This window comes from Spodoptera frugiperda, chromosome 1, assembly GCF_023101765.2.
Source record: "Spodoptera frugiperda isolate SF20-4 chromosome 1, AGI-APGP_CSIRO_Sfru_2.0, whole genome shotgun sequence".
NCBI lineage: Eukaryota > Metazoa > Arthropoda > Insecta > Lepidoptera > Noctuidae > Spodoptera > Spodoptera frugiperda.
Window position 1 is genome coordinate 3,453,824 of NC_064212.1, and position 17,031 is coordinate 3,470,854.

A 17,031-nucleotide genomic window follows, 5' to 3' on the forward strand; every position below is an offset into this window, starting at 1 on the left:
TAAGTGCAATTGTAAAGCCACTTTTTCATTTCTTGTAATATTTTTACATTGACGAGCCAAATAAAATTTAGGTAGATTCGTCTGGTTACTCTTGTCCAATTAGTGTAAGTAATAGAAAACGAAAGTAAATAAATATTGATAGTTCAAGTAGTCTTGCCTATCTTAACACGAGTTTTAATATTATTTGGGCAGGTCTCACATAATAATATCTAACTTTATAAGAACATTCACCTAGCACTATAAAGTGGGGTCTGCAATAGCCGTCTTTATCGCGTCTAGATCGGTTATTGAGTGTTAATTGGTCAAGCTCAAGCAGCCCTATATTTTACTTCGTAATTCGATTAAAAGGCCGTAGCAGACGGTTACTTGAGAAACCTTTAAAGTGTGGATATATTGTAAGAAACTACGTTAGGGACTGAAGGCAATTTGCACTAATTGGACGTAGAATTTGGGAGTTTTGCAGCAGTGCAAGTTACACGTGCCGGCTGATCAATACGCCAGTCGGGACGGCGACCGGCTGTCGGCGGCATGGCGTGTCGCCCCTAAACACAGCTGATTCCACCTATCCCCCTCATTCAGTTCGTTCACCCTTCGCCCCGCGCCTCCAGTACCCTCCCAAACTTTCGATTTCGTTGGAAACAAACCTCTACTTACACGACTACCTCCAATATTGCTATTAATTTCCTGGCAATCTGAATGCCTTTTTCATGCTATTGGGATTATATAAAAAATATAACTAATCGCGATGGCTATGATTTCAAATTAATTACGCGGAACATAACATTACAATTTTAAGGAAAAATGTATTCGCGTAAGAATGTTGGGCCTTCAAAGGATAACAACATCAGATCGGATGCTGAAGTTCAGGATGGGTACACCGTACAACAACAAGAGCAGTATACAAAATACTTGCGAAAATTAAAAAATGACTTTGAAGAAACTTGGTGCAAAAAGAAAAAATATACCTTTGATTTCAAGGAATTCGATCGCGTTAAAACTCTTGGTACTGGCGCTTTTGGAAGAGTAGTACTATTGAAGCATTTGAAAAGTTATAAGCTGTATGCAATGAAAGTGTTAGAAAAAGAAAAGATAGTAAAGATGAAACAGGTGGAACATACGTTATACGAAAAGCGCATCCTAGAGGCTATCAGGTTCCCTTTTACAGTCTATATGGAATTGAGCTTCAAGGATAACAGCTATGTGTATTTTATTATGCCATTCGTACCAGGCGGTGAAATGTTTACCCATCTTCGTCGATTGGGCAAGTTTGAGGAACCATTAGCGAAATTCTACGCTAGCCAAGTAATTTTGGCCTTGGAATATCTGCATTTCTGCAACCTAGTTTACCGTGACCTCAAACCTGAAAACATTTTGATCGACAAAAATGGTTTCTTGAAAATAACCGATTTTGGATTTTGTAAATTATTGCAAGGACGAACATGGACCTTATGTGGTACTCCTGAATATTTAGCTCCAGAGTTAATTTTGAGCAAAGGTTATGGATTCTCTGTGGACTGGTGGTCGTTTGGTGTATTATTATTCGAAATGAACGCTGGTTACCCTCCCTTTTACGCGAACGAACCGATGAAGACTTATGAAAAAATCGTTGCTGGCAAATACCGATGCCCGTCAGGTTTCAATAGCGACCTTAGGGATCTTATCAGAAACATTCTGCAAGTTGACATCACCCACCGTTATGGCGTGATGAAAAACGGAGTGATGGACTATAAAAATCATAGATGGTTTAAGGGTCTCGAGTGGGAATCGATTCTTAATTGTAGAACGCAACCTCCATATGTGCCAAAATATCGTGGTCCAGACGATACCACTAACTTTGAACGATACGAGGACGAGCCCATGAAGACTTCCCCAATATGTCTGTACGAGTCGGAGTTTTTTGACTTTTAGTATTTATAATATTTATCTTTGCTATTAATACATCTACACATACTTATAATAATTATATTTTATTCTCAAAAAATAAGAGTCATTATTATCTATCATTCTGTTTGTGTTGCTATAATATGCATAAGTAGTTAATCTTGGAAACAATTTGAAAATTCACATCCTGACCCATAATCTTGTTCATCGTGTTTGTTCGTTTTGTTTAGAGATGATTTGAATTCATAATGGGGCACGTGTGGGGCCCCCTCGTGACATGCGCTTACGCAGCGATGAAGGACTATAATAACAGCAGGCAGAGGGCACGCGACGAAACTGTATTATGTTGAATGTTCGTGATCAAGTGTCGTGTGGGGCCATTTATCCAATACATTGATTGTCAATTCTTAGGAATATGGAACCAGCTATCTGCAATGTAAAGACTTAGATCAAATTAGCTACATTACTCATCATTTTTAATTTTGATTCGACTCTTTGCAGGACAAATAAAAATAGGACTCGATTTCAGCAGATGTACGATATAAAGTCAAACATATGTCCGGCATATTCCTGTAAGACTCAACTAAATAGAGCTAGTATGTCTATGTGACCCGAATTTGCCACAGTTCTCTGCCAAGATTAGCATGCGGATGAGTAATGATCTTTGATGGGAACATGTTTTGGCAAAACAATCTTGAAAGAGTGGAATGAACTGAAATATTTTATTTGTATTAGGTAATAACATACCTACATTTAGTATCTTTTCATTTTTTGTTTTATTACGTTGATTTATTTATTTACAACTGTGAATCACGTGTAAGCCTTAAATTAAAACATAATATATTATAAAACAACTTCATTAAGGAATTTAATGAAATTCACATACAAGTTTTACAACGACCTACACACCTCACTACGTTCTATGAACAACGGGACTTTGACGAGTTGAACGGAATGTAAAGGGCCGGTAAGAACATTGATTTACAGCTGTCTGGGACGCATTGGAATCTTCAATCACTAATTGATTAGATTAAGAAATAGCAAAACTTAAAAAGAGACTTTAGAGTCGAAATTATCAAGAGAAAGATTTCAATTTTGAATAGAATTTTTAGTCAAGAATTCAACTTTAGTCTACTCTTTGTAGGAGACATGCAAGATTCAGTTTTAACCGTTAACAACCAGAACAAAATCCAAGCATAATATCCATGAAACTGTAACAATCGCTAATCAAGTTACACAATTGATTTAACAAATCAGACACCCAAGTTTTTTCTACAGGTAATTTTCTGGTACGTCACCCATGGTAGGGACAATGGCTTGAAACAATGGCCTTTCCCAGTCGGGTGTTGGTTGTAAGGGACCAGTGCAGCCGAGCGGAAAGTGAAGGAAGCGCAGTTCCGTCTCACGATGAGGATGCGTGTGACGTCAGGAAATAGCCAAGGTCTACGACTTAAAGGGTTGGTTAGTGAGGTGAGTAACTAGCTTAGCAGAAGTTTAAATAGTTGAAAGCTTTTCTTACCTAAAATAATGATGATTTTCCTTGAATGGTGTGTGGTGAATTTATGGAGACAATGTCAGTCAATAATTAGTTTCACGTAAACGGCAAAGCTTTTTGCCACTGATGAGTTACAATTTCAAGCAATTTTCTATTTGAATCTAGATCTCATGCTTAATAGTCTCACTTCAATCCCAAGATGGATGTGCATAATCTACTTGCTTACTAGTAAAAGTAATAGTCTCTTATGGATCTACAATAACTTTAGAACAGAAATTGTTTAAACGAGAATGCTATTTATGTCAAACGATGCAGTCTGAATTTGTAGACAAAGCACCGAAAGTTCAGGCTAGCAAAACGTTCTATACACATTCACAATGCTGTTTCTTGCGCAAACTTTACCGCATTGAAGCTCAACTCTCACGATACAATTCAGTTATTCATCTCTGACATTTTAACGTAAATTATTCACATTTCAACTTCGTAAGGAGAAGAAAATATCACCAGATCAAAAGCATTAGAATATTAAAACGTGTCGACGGAAAGGAATGTTTAAATTCCAACCGAATTTCTGGTCTTAGCATTCTATTCTAAATTCAGAAACAAAATGTCCACAATTAATTTCATTCAGGCCACCACTATTTGACAAATAACCGCGGTTCCAGAACACGAAAGTGGATTAAGAAGTAGAAAATAAATTCTATTTTGAACGAATTCAAAGTAAAAATAAATCACGCTATAATAACACGAGGAAAACCACAATAACTGTCGAGTAACGGAATATAACCAAATCACATTCAAAGGTCCTAAATTACACCAATCATAAGTGAATTAAGATTCAAGTACTGGCTCATGGTGGCCTAAAATAAAGCATTTAATGTGTCGTTAGCACAATTAAAACTCGTAAACCCTTACACAAGGAGAAGAGATTACACAAGCAATCGTCGTGAACGTAAAACAGTTACATAATCATGCCATAGCTTTCAAAGCTATGCAAGTGCATAGACAACAGAATCAAGTATTGAATGCATGCTTTGAACCGAACACGTTTGAGCATTAAGGAGCCTGTTTTGGTTTTGACAGCATAATTTGTGTTTACACAATATTTTGCATAAGCAGTGGTACTATGGTGGAATTAATAGGAATGTAGAAGGGTTTTCTATCACTACACAGGAGTTCAAGTAACTACAAATGACATTGAATAAATGTCCTAAACGTTCTTGAGGTCATCTACTTTAGAACGACCCTTTTATATTTTAACAAAGTCCATCCATCCTTTTCAATCCACGGCCCTTCAATTCACGCTCCTTAGGTCTGGTTTTTAATTACTAACACATGTGCTTGATAAAAGTGCTCATCAAGTGGCAATGGATATCGAAATTGTTGATTGATCACTTGAGAATCATGAGCTGGGATTCTAATCTTAGTGTCCAAATTATTAATGAATTAGAGACACCAATTGAATTTGGTTTGAACACTTGTACATCTGTTAGTATACTAGATAATTAAGTAGTTAGGTAGTCGGTTGAATTTGTACACAATGTTGTTAACTATTTACGCTGACAAACGAATACACATCGCGTGCTGAACCGTTAAATATTACAAGTCATACTCATAAAACTAATTGAACACGTAGTGTGAAAAGCTCGTGTTCATAATAACACAACTTCAAGTTACTTTCGTTTTGGAAAATACATACTTTGTTTAGATAAAGTAGACTCATTAAAATATTATTTCAGAATTTAGATAAGGAATATTCTGATCGAAAAACTCCCAAACTTTGAGACCGCTAAACCAAAGTCAGCAGCAAATATAGCAGACTAAGAAAACAATTTATCTATCGTGGTTTCTAAGAAAAACATACTGAAATATTAGCATATAATATGCATATGAAAACAGCAACCCTGTAGGGAGCAAAGTCGTCGAGCCTACGATGTGGGTCAGTGACGATGCAGCATTCGATGCGGTGGAACGTAAAGGGCGAGATGAGAGGGCTGAGGGTGACTGGAATTATCATTCGCACTCTATTGGTAATATTGAGATTGCTCCCAAAAGTAATATCACAAAATATTGAGCTAAAGCCGCTTATCGGTGAAGGTGGAAAAGGATTAAAGTAAGAGGGTGAAGAAATATCCGCAGTTTTGATATCATCGGTCTTATATCCGAAGGATGGATTGATATGGCTTCAAAACTTGAGTGTTTGAATATGAAAACAGACAAATTCTCCTGATTTATTTTTCCAGCTGAAATTGGGCTACAAGCCAGTATTTTTCACTATCCATTACATAACATACAAATTGAAACAACACAATCTATTTGCCAGATTAAGTTAAGCGTACCGAGTAGTTTAGTGGAACTCATTGAATGAGATAGAAGCGGTTGATAGCCGAACCGAAGCTATTGCAACTGACTTTAATGTGTTGCCAAATCGTGCGCACAGACGCTAAACGTTTAACTATACGAATAGAACCGAATTAAAACTATGAAATAGAATGGAGTAATGTATTTTCGAAGTGTAGCGTGTGTACCAACGAGGGGTGGATTAAGAGGGACATTGTATTGGGGTATGTGGTCCTTACTTGTTTGGTTAAAATATCGATTGAGCTCCTTGGGGACCCTTGCTTATGAGATTTACCACGAAAGAGAAGTAAGACCCCCAATAGTTCCAATACTAATTATTTTCGGATCAATAAAGTATTGGACTTGACGTGAAATCGCCAGTTAGCAACAACAAAATGCTTGTCTCAATATCTTAAGCTATACAAAGATAAATTCTTCAAAACTAATCATTTTACCATCTGTTGTATTAAACACGGATTCTAAAGTTCGCTGAAACGAGTTTTTAAAGGGATAGTGGGCGATGGATTTAACTTTCACTAAGTCTTATATGGCTTTGCATTAAAGCCAATATTTCCGTCTTTCGTATAATTTATTGTTTGTTGATGCAACTAGAAATTCCATTTGAACTTTGTTCCTTAATCAATCAAGTAGCAAGAAGATTGTACAATGACAGTACGAAATCTATTTCGAGTGCTTCGCCCTCAAAATTAGTGTTTCCAACGATACAAGCCAGACGTAATTGAAGTTTATTAGTCCAGAAGACCGACAATTCCTAGAATGGAAATCCCATTATCGTTTGTTAAATATACTTCGTAAACAATCACTTAAATTAATTGTTTGGGGGCAATGACACGTATCACCTGAAGTTTACTAATAATATAGAACAGGTAACCAGTTGCTAATTAATTAAATGAGGTTGAAAAATGGCCGTGAACTAGTGCTATAATGACATAAGGCGATTAGTGTTGTAGCATGAAACAGAAGTAATTAGAATAAAACCATCGCGTATTAATTGAATGGCTTCAATTGACCCAAATTGTAAAAATATTCCACGAAAACTGTTGTTACAGCCTGTAGGTAGTAATGGGACAATTTATTGAACCTTTCAAGTCCGGTTCAATAAAATCTAATTGCAATACACACTCACAAATAAGCCAATAACACGAACACATGACGCCAAGATGGCTGAACATAATCCTTCCTGTGTTGTTGCCAATCGAGACTTAAACGCAAGCGCATTTGATCTCGATAGTGCGCCGGCGCGTATCTTATACCGAGGAGTTAATTTAATATTCTTAATTGAATCAATGCACTTCCCACGAGCAGTACGCACGCAAACTTTTAGAAATCGCAGGTTTTATTACCATAGATAGCTTTTTATTACGACTCGGTTTCAAACTAACAAGTTACTGATCGATTTGTTTGTTACAATAATTTTTAAGAGATTATTTTTGTAAGTAATAAGATAAATCCAAATAGAAACATTTGTATTGGCTTCGTTCCAAGATGTACGCTCACCAACGATGCTAACGAAATGCAATTTTTGAAAGATGCTTCGATGAAACAAGACGAAATTCTAGATAGGATGCCAACTGCATCCGAGTGGAAATAACATACTTTCTCAGTAAATATGATTGGTTAGGATAAGTAATCAATGTTCTTGCGGTAGCTCTTACTCGACGTCTCGACGTATTTATTATCATTTTGAGTAACGCCTGCGTGGTTTCTAGCAAGAAAGTTTTAAATTGATTGCTTATTGTTTTGCGTGTGCACGCTTCATGCTTTCAAGTTTTGACAGCTGAATGTATTGCTGATTATTTAGATACTCTCTGCATCATAGTTGGTAATTGTAGGAAGTCCTTTTAGTTAACAACATTTGTCTACATCTGAAAATGTCGGGCAAGTTTTACTCAACATTACTTATTCTCTGTTAGTACATCCCTTAAAAATATAGGTACGTTAGGTAGAGTAATTAACAAGCTTCAAAAGCTAAGTGGCTTCATATTAAATTCTCTACCAGAAAATGTAAGTATAGAAAACCCTTTTTCGTCTGAATACCTAACGAGAAGGTCTCATATGAATACAGCGCCGCGGCGACGCCAAAGCCTACGTCTATGTAAATATTTAAGGACATGCCCAGACAAGCCCAGTGTGGAGGAAGTTAGTATCCACCTGCATACTAATTTATTACCACGCTAAATGTATCCTACTAAACGAAAAGACAATACAGGTCTTCACGAGCCTACTGATTCGTATTCAACACGCATCCTTAAGCAACATCTATCAGTATTCTTAGCATCACGACCGACCGACGAATCGAATTAGAATGATGCATTGTAAAGTTTAAAGTTCGCCAAAAGTATGGCGGTTGCGAATATTTAAATACGCATTAATAATACGAATATGCCGCAACCCCTGAAGGCTAAATTTAAGCCAATTTCATGATGTATTCATCAGGCAACGAAGCGTCGTATTGGAAAATGAAAAAGGGTCAGATAAGGTTGGTATTAAAATAAAATAGAGGTCATCCCGTGGAACAGTTACAGCGAAACGATAACGATGGAAACGATATGGTGTTTGTTTACTTTTTTTAACACCCACTCATCCGCCCACATGAACTTGTTGCGGTACCTGCATTTTGAGTGTCAACGTTTGAATGGGCTCCATAAACACGAGACTTTTTTTCTGAGCGTTTCTAGTTAAACATTTTAGCTTTTATAATTTCGTAGTGGAGTTTATTACTGCGTGTTAGAGTTGAGAATAACTTGGTATAGTTTGTGTATAGTTAGCAGGCAGTCAACTGGAATTACCTGGTGCTATCGTCCCCCGTATCCGGAGTGTGGATACGCTCGAGCGCACACGGCTGCACCTGTCGCCCATACTCGCATTTTGCCATTTACTACATGAACTGTGCACTGCATATAAAGTTAAATATGAAACTTTGCAGACGACATTTGAGTCTGCCATAAAATAGCTACCTAGGTACAATATGTTAATATAGAAAGAGGTACAAAATTAAGTAAAATCTTTATGTTTGTCGTTATAGTTATTTTGACTTTTCATTCATTACTATAGAAGAAATTGCGCACGAATGTGGACATCTACCATCTTCTTACCATATTTAACGAGGTGTATACAACTCCGAGCCGGGTTATTAATATAAGAACAGATTTTACGATAAGCGTAAATAATCACAATTACGACTTTCATCTCACATAGGAGTGCGCTTTCGAGATATAAGCGAGAAATAATCTGAAAGACAGCCACGCGAGGAGTTTCCCCGATAGAATCGATTGGCCGCGTATTTCGGAATACATTAATGTTTATCTTCGTTAATCTGTAGATATCTTCGAACAAGATTAATGGCTTGTTTTGATTATTTATTAGGAATTAGCCAGATTTACAATCGTATTATCGTAAAATACTACACTCACGTCTCATCAGTCTGTTGATTTTATACTTTAGTTTTGCTAATGAAAAGGAGTAAAACTTTGAGCTTAATCCTGCCGTTGAATTTCACGGATTGAAATTCAGAGGCAAGATTTGTAGCCCAATATATCAATCATACTTAGTAACTAGGTAAGTAAGGTAATGAAACCTTATGTATACATGTTTCCAAGACCAAGATTGTTGCTTACCAGTATAAATGTATGAAACATGGAACAGTATTCCAGCAACAATTTCCAAGTTGACCTGGTTATGAGTGAAATGGTGCATTTATCTGCTGGAGTGGAGGAAAGGGATAATAATCCGCTTCCCTCATTTGAGGCCGTGTCCTGGTTCTTTACGAACTTGCATATCATCATAGCTTTATTCCAAAGTATTTTAACCATCATTTGCTTGAAAAAGAACTCTGACCCAAGGGTGTTCAGTCGTTTTACTGAAACTGATGAGCAAAATTGATATCACGACCACAGTTTTTGGGACAAACTACTTTAACGTAATCAGGTCAATCGTCAATCAAATCAATTTTTGTAGCGTCATCTTGGGAGGACGGCAAATTTTATTATTGGTGACCTTGGGACGGGACATTTAGGGCTCAATAAGCGGGCGATATGACCTTGAGCAGTTGATTATAGTACACGATTTTATTGTATCATCATTAATTAATGAATGTAAATAAAATGGAACTACGCATACAATTTCTGATTCAACAGATTCTGTAATTATTTGTCTACGTAATATTAAACTTGACCTTTACATACAGCTCACGTTACTAAATTATGTACAGAACAGAAACTTATACGGAATGGTTAAAATTTGAAACAAAGCTCCGAGTTTGTTAGCAAACCTTCTATAATTAACAACGCTTAGTGTAATCTACGTTGTTAGTAGAGTTAAACTTAAAATACCACATGGTTATGAAATCTAAACACTGGTTTGTTTAGGCACCGAGAAGGTTCAAACAGTTGGAACTAGCTAGTCCTTTAATTATAAGTCTACAATGTAATGTTGAGAGAAACTGTAGCCCTTTTTGAGTAAATTGTACGAAAACTAAAATGTTCAAGTTAATGTTTTATTAAAATAGCCGTGAAGTTTGTAAAATGAGACAATAAGTGCTCTTAAAGTACATTTTTTATCAGTAAGTTTATTAATGTATTTTGTTCCTTTGTTCAAAGACCTTGGTAATGATAATGGAATTAATAAGTTCACTACTGATTACATAAGTAGTTACACAGACCTCGTTAATTATTTCGGACGTACTATGAAGAATGGACGCGTGTTGTATGGTTTGTATGAGCCGTTATTAACTACCAGAAAGGAATCTTCTGACCATAGAGCAACGCGGACCTCGTACGCGTTGCTCTATGCTTCTGACAGTAGAATTTTGTCGTCATGAATGAATTTCTGACAATGCGGTTTCGAAACCTATCAACGGCAAATACCAATGTGACTATTTCCGTGTAATATGTACTTTCTAAAATTATTAAGACACCATTGACAAAACAGTGAAGGAAAACATCGTGAGAAAACCTATTAATTCAATAATTTCTAATTAAAGTTTGAAATCGCCAACCCGCATTGAGCAAGCGTAGCAATTAATGCTCAAACCTTCTCCGTGTGAGAATAGGCTTTGGCCACTTATAGGCTGTTGATGTGAAGGAATTTCACATTCCCACAGATTCACTACAACTATCAGTAGGTCATACAAATGTGTCCATGCAAGAATAAAACCAGACAAGCTTGTTGTCTTTATTACGGTATTAAGACTGCGTCTCTACCAGACTACTTTTTGTACCACTGAGGAGGAAAATCAAGTACGATCTCATTTATTGAAATGTGGTCCTATAGACATTCGTGCTAATTTGATCCAGCGTATAAATTAACTAACTAGATCAGCTATAAAGCCTAAGAGTACATCAATTATAAATGGCGAATGGTGATGCTTTAAGTCGTCTTCAAAGCCCTAAGCTTAGGTCTGTCTTCGAATTATATCTACTTTCTGCTGAGTTTAACTAACTATTTAGACATAGTTAATTGCCGTTGACATACGGTAACGTAAGGAGACCCGGAGTTCGGAGTTCTTTTCAAAGAAAGTTTGAAATCACCAATTCACCTTGAGCCATTGTAGTTCCTTATCTCCATATGAGACGATGCCTTTGTCCAGAAGATGTTAGTCTGATGATGATACCTCAATATCTGTTGTCATTTGCTCTAGTACCTTTAGTTTCAGATTATCATTATTATATGCCAGGACATTGCATTCCGATTGTGGTTGGTAACTTAGTAATCACGTGTCGTCAGTGTAAACTGATGAGATTACTCGATACAAAGATATAGTAGCCATGCTTCTTATTGGATACCAGGGTCCATTGTCCAATGGCCACAAAGGAGATACAATGAGGCCATAATTAAATATTATTCAGAGATTGATTTAAACAATTGAATGAGAAAGTTTTGTTGTTTAATGGAGCATATTATTATTTGCTAAAAAGTAACCCTACTTTTGATAAAGTAATGTTACAAAAATCAGATTTCTAGATAGATTTTTTTGTACCAAAGATTAGATTTCGTGCCTTTAGTATATTGATACCGGTACTAACGACGCAGTATCCGATTTAAATAACGTTAAAACTTCAAACACAATACTAGTAAAAAAACTGAGACGAAAAAACTAAAAGTCTTCAAAGGCAGTTACATCATTGTCTTTCGAGATAAAACGAAATTAGTTACCGCGTTTTTGTTTTGTTAAAGTTAAACTCCTTTTATGGATAGGTTGTAATCACTCAAGCTTTTTCAAGTTGCAAAACGTAATGAATAAATGAGGAGTAAGTTCTCAAGAATTACAAAGTGGGAATAAGTACTACTGGGGATTGGAATGAGAACATTTTTTAATGATTCGGGATTACTTTGACCTTTCAGCTGTCTGACGTTAGTAGAATACGTAATTTCTCTGGTTTACTTTAGTAATAAACCTGTAAAGGTCGTAATCTTGCTAAGTAATCCCTTTTTATTGACTGCAAAGAAGATTAATTTCTGTTTTGTGCCTATTAACATTTGACTGTCTAATATTGTCAGAATAGAAACCACGCCCTATATTATGTATTATAGATAAGCTACTTTTCCTTTTCCAAAGAATTTTGTACAGTACGAAATCGAAATGAGACCGCATTCAGCGCTCTGATTGGCCGGCTCGAATGAACTAACCAATCAGACCGCCGAACGCGCTCTCGTTTCGATCTCGTTAAACGTAATACAAACTCGTACTAAGCCCTCAGAGATAGTTTAGTTTTCTCTGTATATTATAAGAAGTTATTTACACATGGAAAGTATCTTCTTCAGAGTTCAGAGGAACTCAACCCGTACCGTACGTACATTTCCGTATTTAGCATATAAATTAAACAACCACAACTCTCTCTTTTCGTATGTGATTACTACAGTGAACACGCTCTTTGTCTAAACATTAAGCATTCGATAACGTTTTAATTATACAGATAATGAAATAAACAGAACGTCCATTCTATTTTCAGTGAGAGAGGTCTTTTATGATTAAAAAAGATGCTGATTTTGTTGATTTGACGTTATGCAAAGTGAAGAGGTTGAAGATCGAGCTCAATGGTCATCGAAGGTCTATTTGCCACCCTTGTCATAAGCGCATTTACCTATTTGACAAAATCAAGCGTATACGCACAATCTTCATTACTGAAAGGAGATCTACAAAGATCAATCACTTAATTTTTACCCGACTGCGCCAGAAGGAGGGTTATGTTTTTCGAGAGTATGTATGTATGTATGTATGTACATGTATAATTGTTTGGCACGCTCTGCAGCCTAAACGGCTTGATGGATTTTGACTTGAGAGGTGTCGTTAGATTCGTATTTACTGTGAGAGTGACACTGGATATATCAAAATGTTTAAAAAAACAAAATGGCGGATTTTTGGCGCCAAATTCGAATATTGCTCACTCTCTAGCCTAAATGACTCGATGGATTTTGACTTGAGAGGTGTTGTTTGATTCGTATTTACTGTGAGAGTGACACTGGATAGATCAAAATATAAAAAAGGGGGGATTTTTGGCGCCAAATTCGAACATTCACTCTCTAGCCTGAACGACTCGATGTATTTCAGCTTGATAGGGGTCGTTTGATTCGTATTTACTGTGAGAGTGACACTAGATATATGAAAATATAATAAATAATAAAACTAAAAGAAAACAAAATAAAAAAGGTAATTTAAAAAACTAAAAAACCCGACTGCGTTTCTTTATAACATGAAAATGAAAAAACCCTAAAACAAGAATACAAGAAAAATTTAAGCAGTCGGGACCCATTCTAAATATTATGAAGACTTAGAATGACTTTTCTAGAATGGGTCCCGACTGCTTAAATTTTTCTTGTATTCTTGTTTTAGGGTTTTTTCATTTTCATTTACGAAGTTTTCATTATCTTGGATGGTGGTTATTGTCCGGCATTGGATGGAAATGGGCCGATAGTCATGATGAAACAGGTATGTACCTAAGTAACTACTTATGCTTTGGAAAAACTTAAAGTTTAGTGGAGTTCATAATAAAGTTAGAAACTATGTTCGGTATCCACAATCATTAATGGCAAAGCTACGTAATTTAAAATTATTCTTAGGTAATTTTAGCCAATTTTCAATTTGCTACACGATTCAATGACACATGAGTACCGTTAATATCAAAGTCTAGCATTTAGAATCGACGAACGGATATTGAAATGAGTAATAGGTTATAGGCGTTTGACTCCTTAGTCAAACACAGAAAAGACTTAAGGCTCTTTAGAATTATTACTTGTGATGCATGATTGGAATAGGTGATAGTCACGTACAATCCAGGCAGGAACTGTACCTAACTATTGATAGAAAATATAATATCACTTAGTTTTCTTTTATACTGTTATAGACGTTTTTAACCATCGCTTGGTAGGTATCTTGTTACTTTAGTGAGCCCACGCGAGTTTTCATTTAATATTAATCGAGGGAAACTGGTTACAGGAGTGTAGGCGTTTGCTGTAGTTAGTTATGCAATATGACGATTTCTAACTTATATTAGGTAGGTAGGTTAGGTACGAGGTACCTTAGTATTGAAATAATTTAATACTTGTTGCTGTGTTGTACCTATCTGCGAATTGCGAGTGGTAGAATGATACCAATATTGCACAATGCAGACTATTGCTAGGAACCTAATGCTTCCTACTAGATCAACTGTAGGTATGTAGTTAGTTCATAGTAAGGAATCAGTGTCTGGCTAAGCTTTGCACCCAAAATCATATAGTTAATTTTTATAACATCGTTACATTGCAGTGTTTCAGGGAAAGTTTTCTTCTTTAACCATTTTTAACTTCTATTTCTAGTATGGTGTTTAGGAAAAATACGTCTATAACGTATATTCTAATTGTATATCGTGTAAAATGTACTAAACTTGGACGGAGACAGTCGTCATCGACCGCCCACAATTTCGTCGGGAGTTTCAAGCACCTTGAGTGTCAAACTTTGACCTTGACTCGTAATTAAAGTGTCATAGACATTTCGTAGACTAATAATATTTATTTTAACGTCTATATTATAAGTATAACATAGTCTACTGCGCATTTATTTCGTAAAACCAACTTTGGTAGCGTAAATATGACATGGGCTGTTGTAAGTCTACGAACAATAAAGAAACCTACTAGAAACTAATCTTTCCACTTGATAAAATGCCGCTATCACAACAAACATTTAGAACTACAAAAATACACTACCGCCCACGAAAACATACTACGGCGAAACGCCGAAATAAAAAAAATAACTAGGTTTTTTTTTAGAATAGCCCACGCGGTATCTCATGGCGCCTGTACTAATAAAAGAAACCAGTTATGGGCACAAGTCGCCGACATACAGCCATTAGGAACATTTTCGCCTAATAAACACTTTACATCCATTTTTGTTGTTACTGGAATAGACAATGATTGAAATGTTTTAATTCCCAGACCGGTCAAGTAAGAACTTCTTTCACATAGTTAATAGAATTTTAATTATGATGCTTTCTGAGGTAGCAAAAAGATTAACACTTCATTTAAGTTACAGTGTGTAGTAATTATGTGAATTACATTGTTTTTATAAAATACCCAAATTAATATACAATAACTAACAATTTGCAATTTGTATTAGGTACTTTTGGTAGGGCTTCTCTTTGTCCAGCAGTGGCTGTTGGCTGTTGATGACTTTCATATTAATCCATTTTAAAGGCTAATAGAACAGCAATTAAAGTTACTTATGCAGGTAATATGTGCAATTCTTTATTTATAGTCTGATCAAGGGATTTTCCCCATACCAAACAGGTAATGCACCACTTGACTGGGAGGAAACTGCAATGAATATCATCAAACCAGTATCCTGTGACTAAGGCTTGCTATACCTATGTATTTAAATATATTATGGATGAGACTACAGTAAACGATTTAAGTGTTTACATCCAATAAGAATAATGTGCAGCTGCACATTTAAATGCAGAATTCTTAGTGTTGAATCATCTTACTTTTTTATACCTATAGATGAACAGCTGTATAAACTTAGTACAGATTATAGATGTAGTATGTATAGTGTTTCTTTCAATGCCCACATAAATAGTGCAGGAAATGATGTCTTGAGACAGTGAATGGGCACTTTAGGGTAGTAACTGACTGTCATTGTTTTAGGTACAGACAACTAATTGCTTCTGTCTCCAATTTCCGTTCACGAAATAGCGTGTGCTCATAGTAAGCCAATTTGAAATTGTAATAGGAATAGCCGTATGTAAATCAGATTATAGGTAAGTTAAATGAATATTTTAACTGTTTGTTACTCTAGTAAATGTGTGCTTAGGATTTGATAATAACCAAATGTTTTCGAAACACATGTTCCGAATAAGCGGCGGCTAAACAAGCAGTAGGTATAACAAATTAAAGTTTCCAACTTATATCGATAAGCATAAAATACAATATGCAGTCTCAAATACACTTCGAAATAAAATACAAGGCACTTTATTAATCGGAGTGTTTCTTAGAAATGCAGATACAATCGTATCGAAATTCCTGCATCAAATGGTTATCATACCCAATCGATTTGATGACAAATAAACGAGACCGCGACGCTACAACAGCCGGCAAGTAAAAATAACAAGGTTACGTATCTAAAACACTCTACTATACTTACAGAACATAAAACAAGACCCAAAATAAAATATTATACGTAAAACGCATAGAAATGCAGCACGATTTATTTATAAAACTCGACTTACCAGCTACAACTGTATCGCTCAGGTCATACTTCACTGGTTTAGGAAACTCCCTCAACTTGCGTCCACTTAGTTTTAATTCACCACTCAAATAAGCATCTTCCAAAATTCTCTCTAACGATTTTGTTAACTGACTATGAATATTATTGTGCCCATTCATATTTACACTTACACACGGCCCTAACACGGCCATATTCTTTTTAAACTGAAAAGAAACTGTTTTTTTGTCTATAGTTTACATGTTGCCAACTTAACGATATCTAAGGTAATACAGCTAACTTCATGTTGAGTCTATATTATTGATGGAATAAGGTTTGGTGCTCACTGCACTGATGAGCGCATTATAATTTAAGTACTTTAAAATAAATCAAAAACTGCAAAAAAAAATCATTATTTCATTATTTATGAAAATTATACAATTATCGCATAAAAGCTATATTTATTTAAGCATGTTTTGCAATAAAATTTAACATTATAGGTAGACCGTAGAACTCATCAAAATTGAAACACATAAACTTTAGATTCGTTATTTTATATACTTAAAGAAATAATAAATAAATAATATTGTAATCAATAAATCATAATTCTTCTTATCATAAA

The 17,031-nt window shown here is 35.5% G+C and overlaps 2 protein-coding genes across 6 annotated transcripts in view; one reads left to right on the plus strand and one right to left on the minus strand.

Moving 5' to 3' along the window:
* LOC118273093 (leucine-rich repeat and calponin homology domain-containing protein) overlaps window positions 1–16,654 on the minus strand; it is a 58,668-nt gene extending 42,014 nt beyond the window's left edge. For 2 of the 5 annotated variants that reach the window (XM_035589871.2, XM_035589869.2), the window contains exon 1: window positions 16,435–16,653. In XM_035589871.2, the coding sequence (XP_035445764.2) occupies window positions 16,435–16,624 (190 nt within the window). In that variant the 5' untranslated portion in view covers window positions 16,625–16,653. Of the gene's footprint in view, window positions 1–16,434 lie in introns of all 5 variants that reach the window. The other 3 variants (XM_035589870.2, XM_035589868.2, XM_035589872.2) reach the window with 2 other exon arrangements.
* On the plus strand, window positions 396–1,919 carry LOC126911300 (cAMP-dependent protein kinase catalytic subunit alpha-like). Its single transcript, XM_050697792.1, has one exon. The coding sequence runs from the start codon at window positions 802–804 to the stop codon at window positions 1,906–1,908; it is 1,107 nt and encodes a 368-aa protein (XP_050553749.1). The 5' UTR covers window positions 396–801; the 3' UTR covers window positions 1,909–1,919.
* Window positions 16,655–17,031: the final 377 nt, after the last annotated feature.

What these genes read in the sequence shown, in the direction of transcription:
- LOC126911300 (XM_050697792.1), top strand. Translation starts at nt 802, where the DNA reads ATGTATTCGCGTAAGAATGTTGGGCCTTCAAAGGATAACAACATCAGA.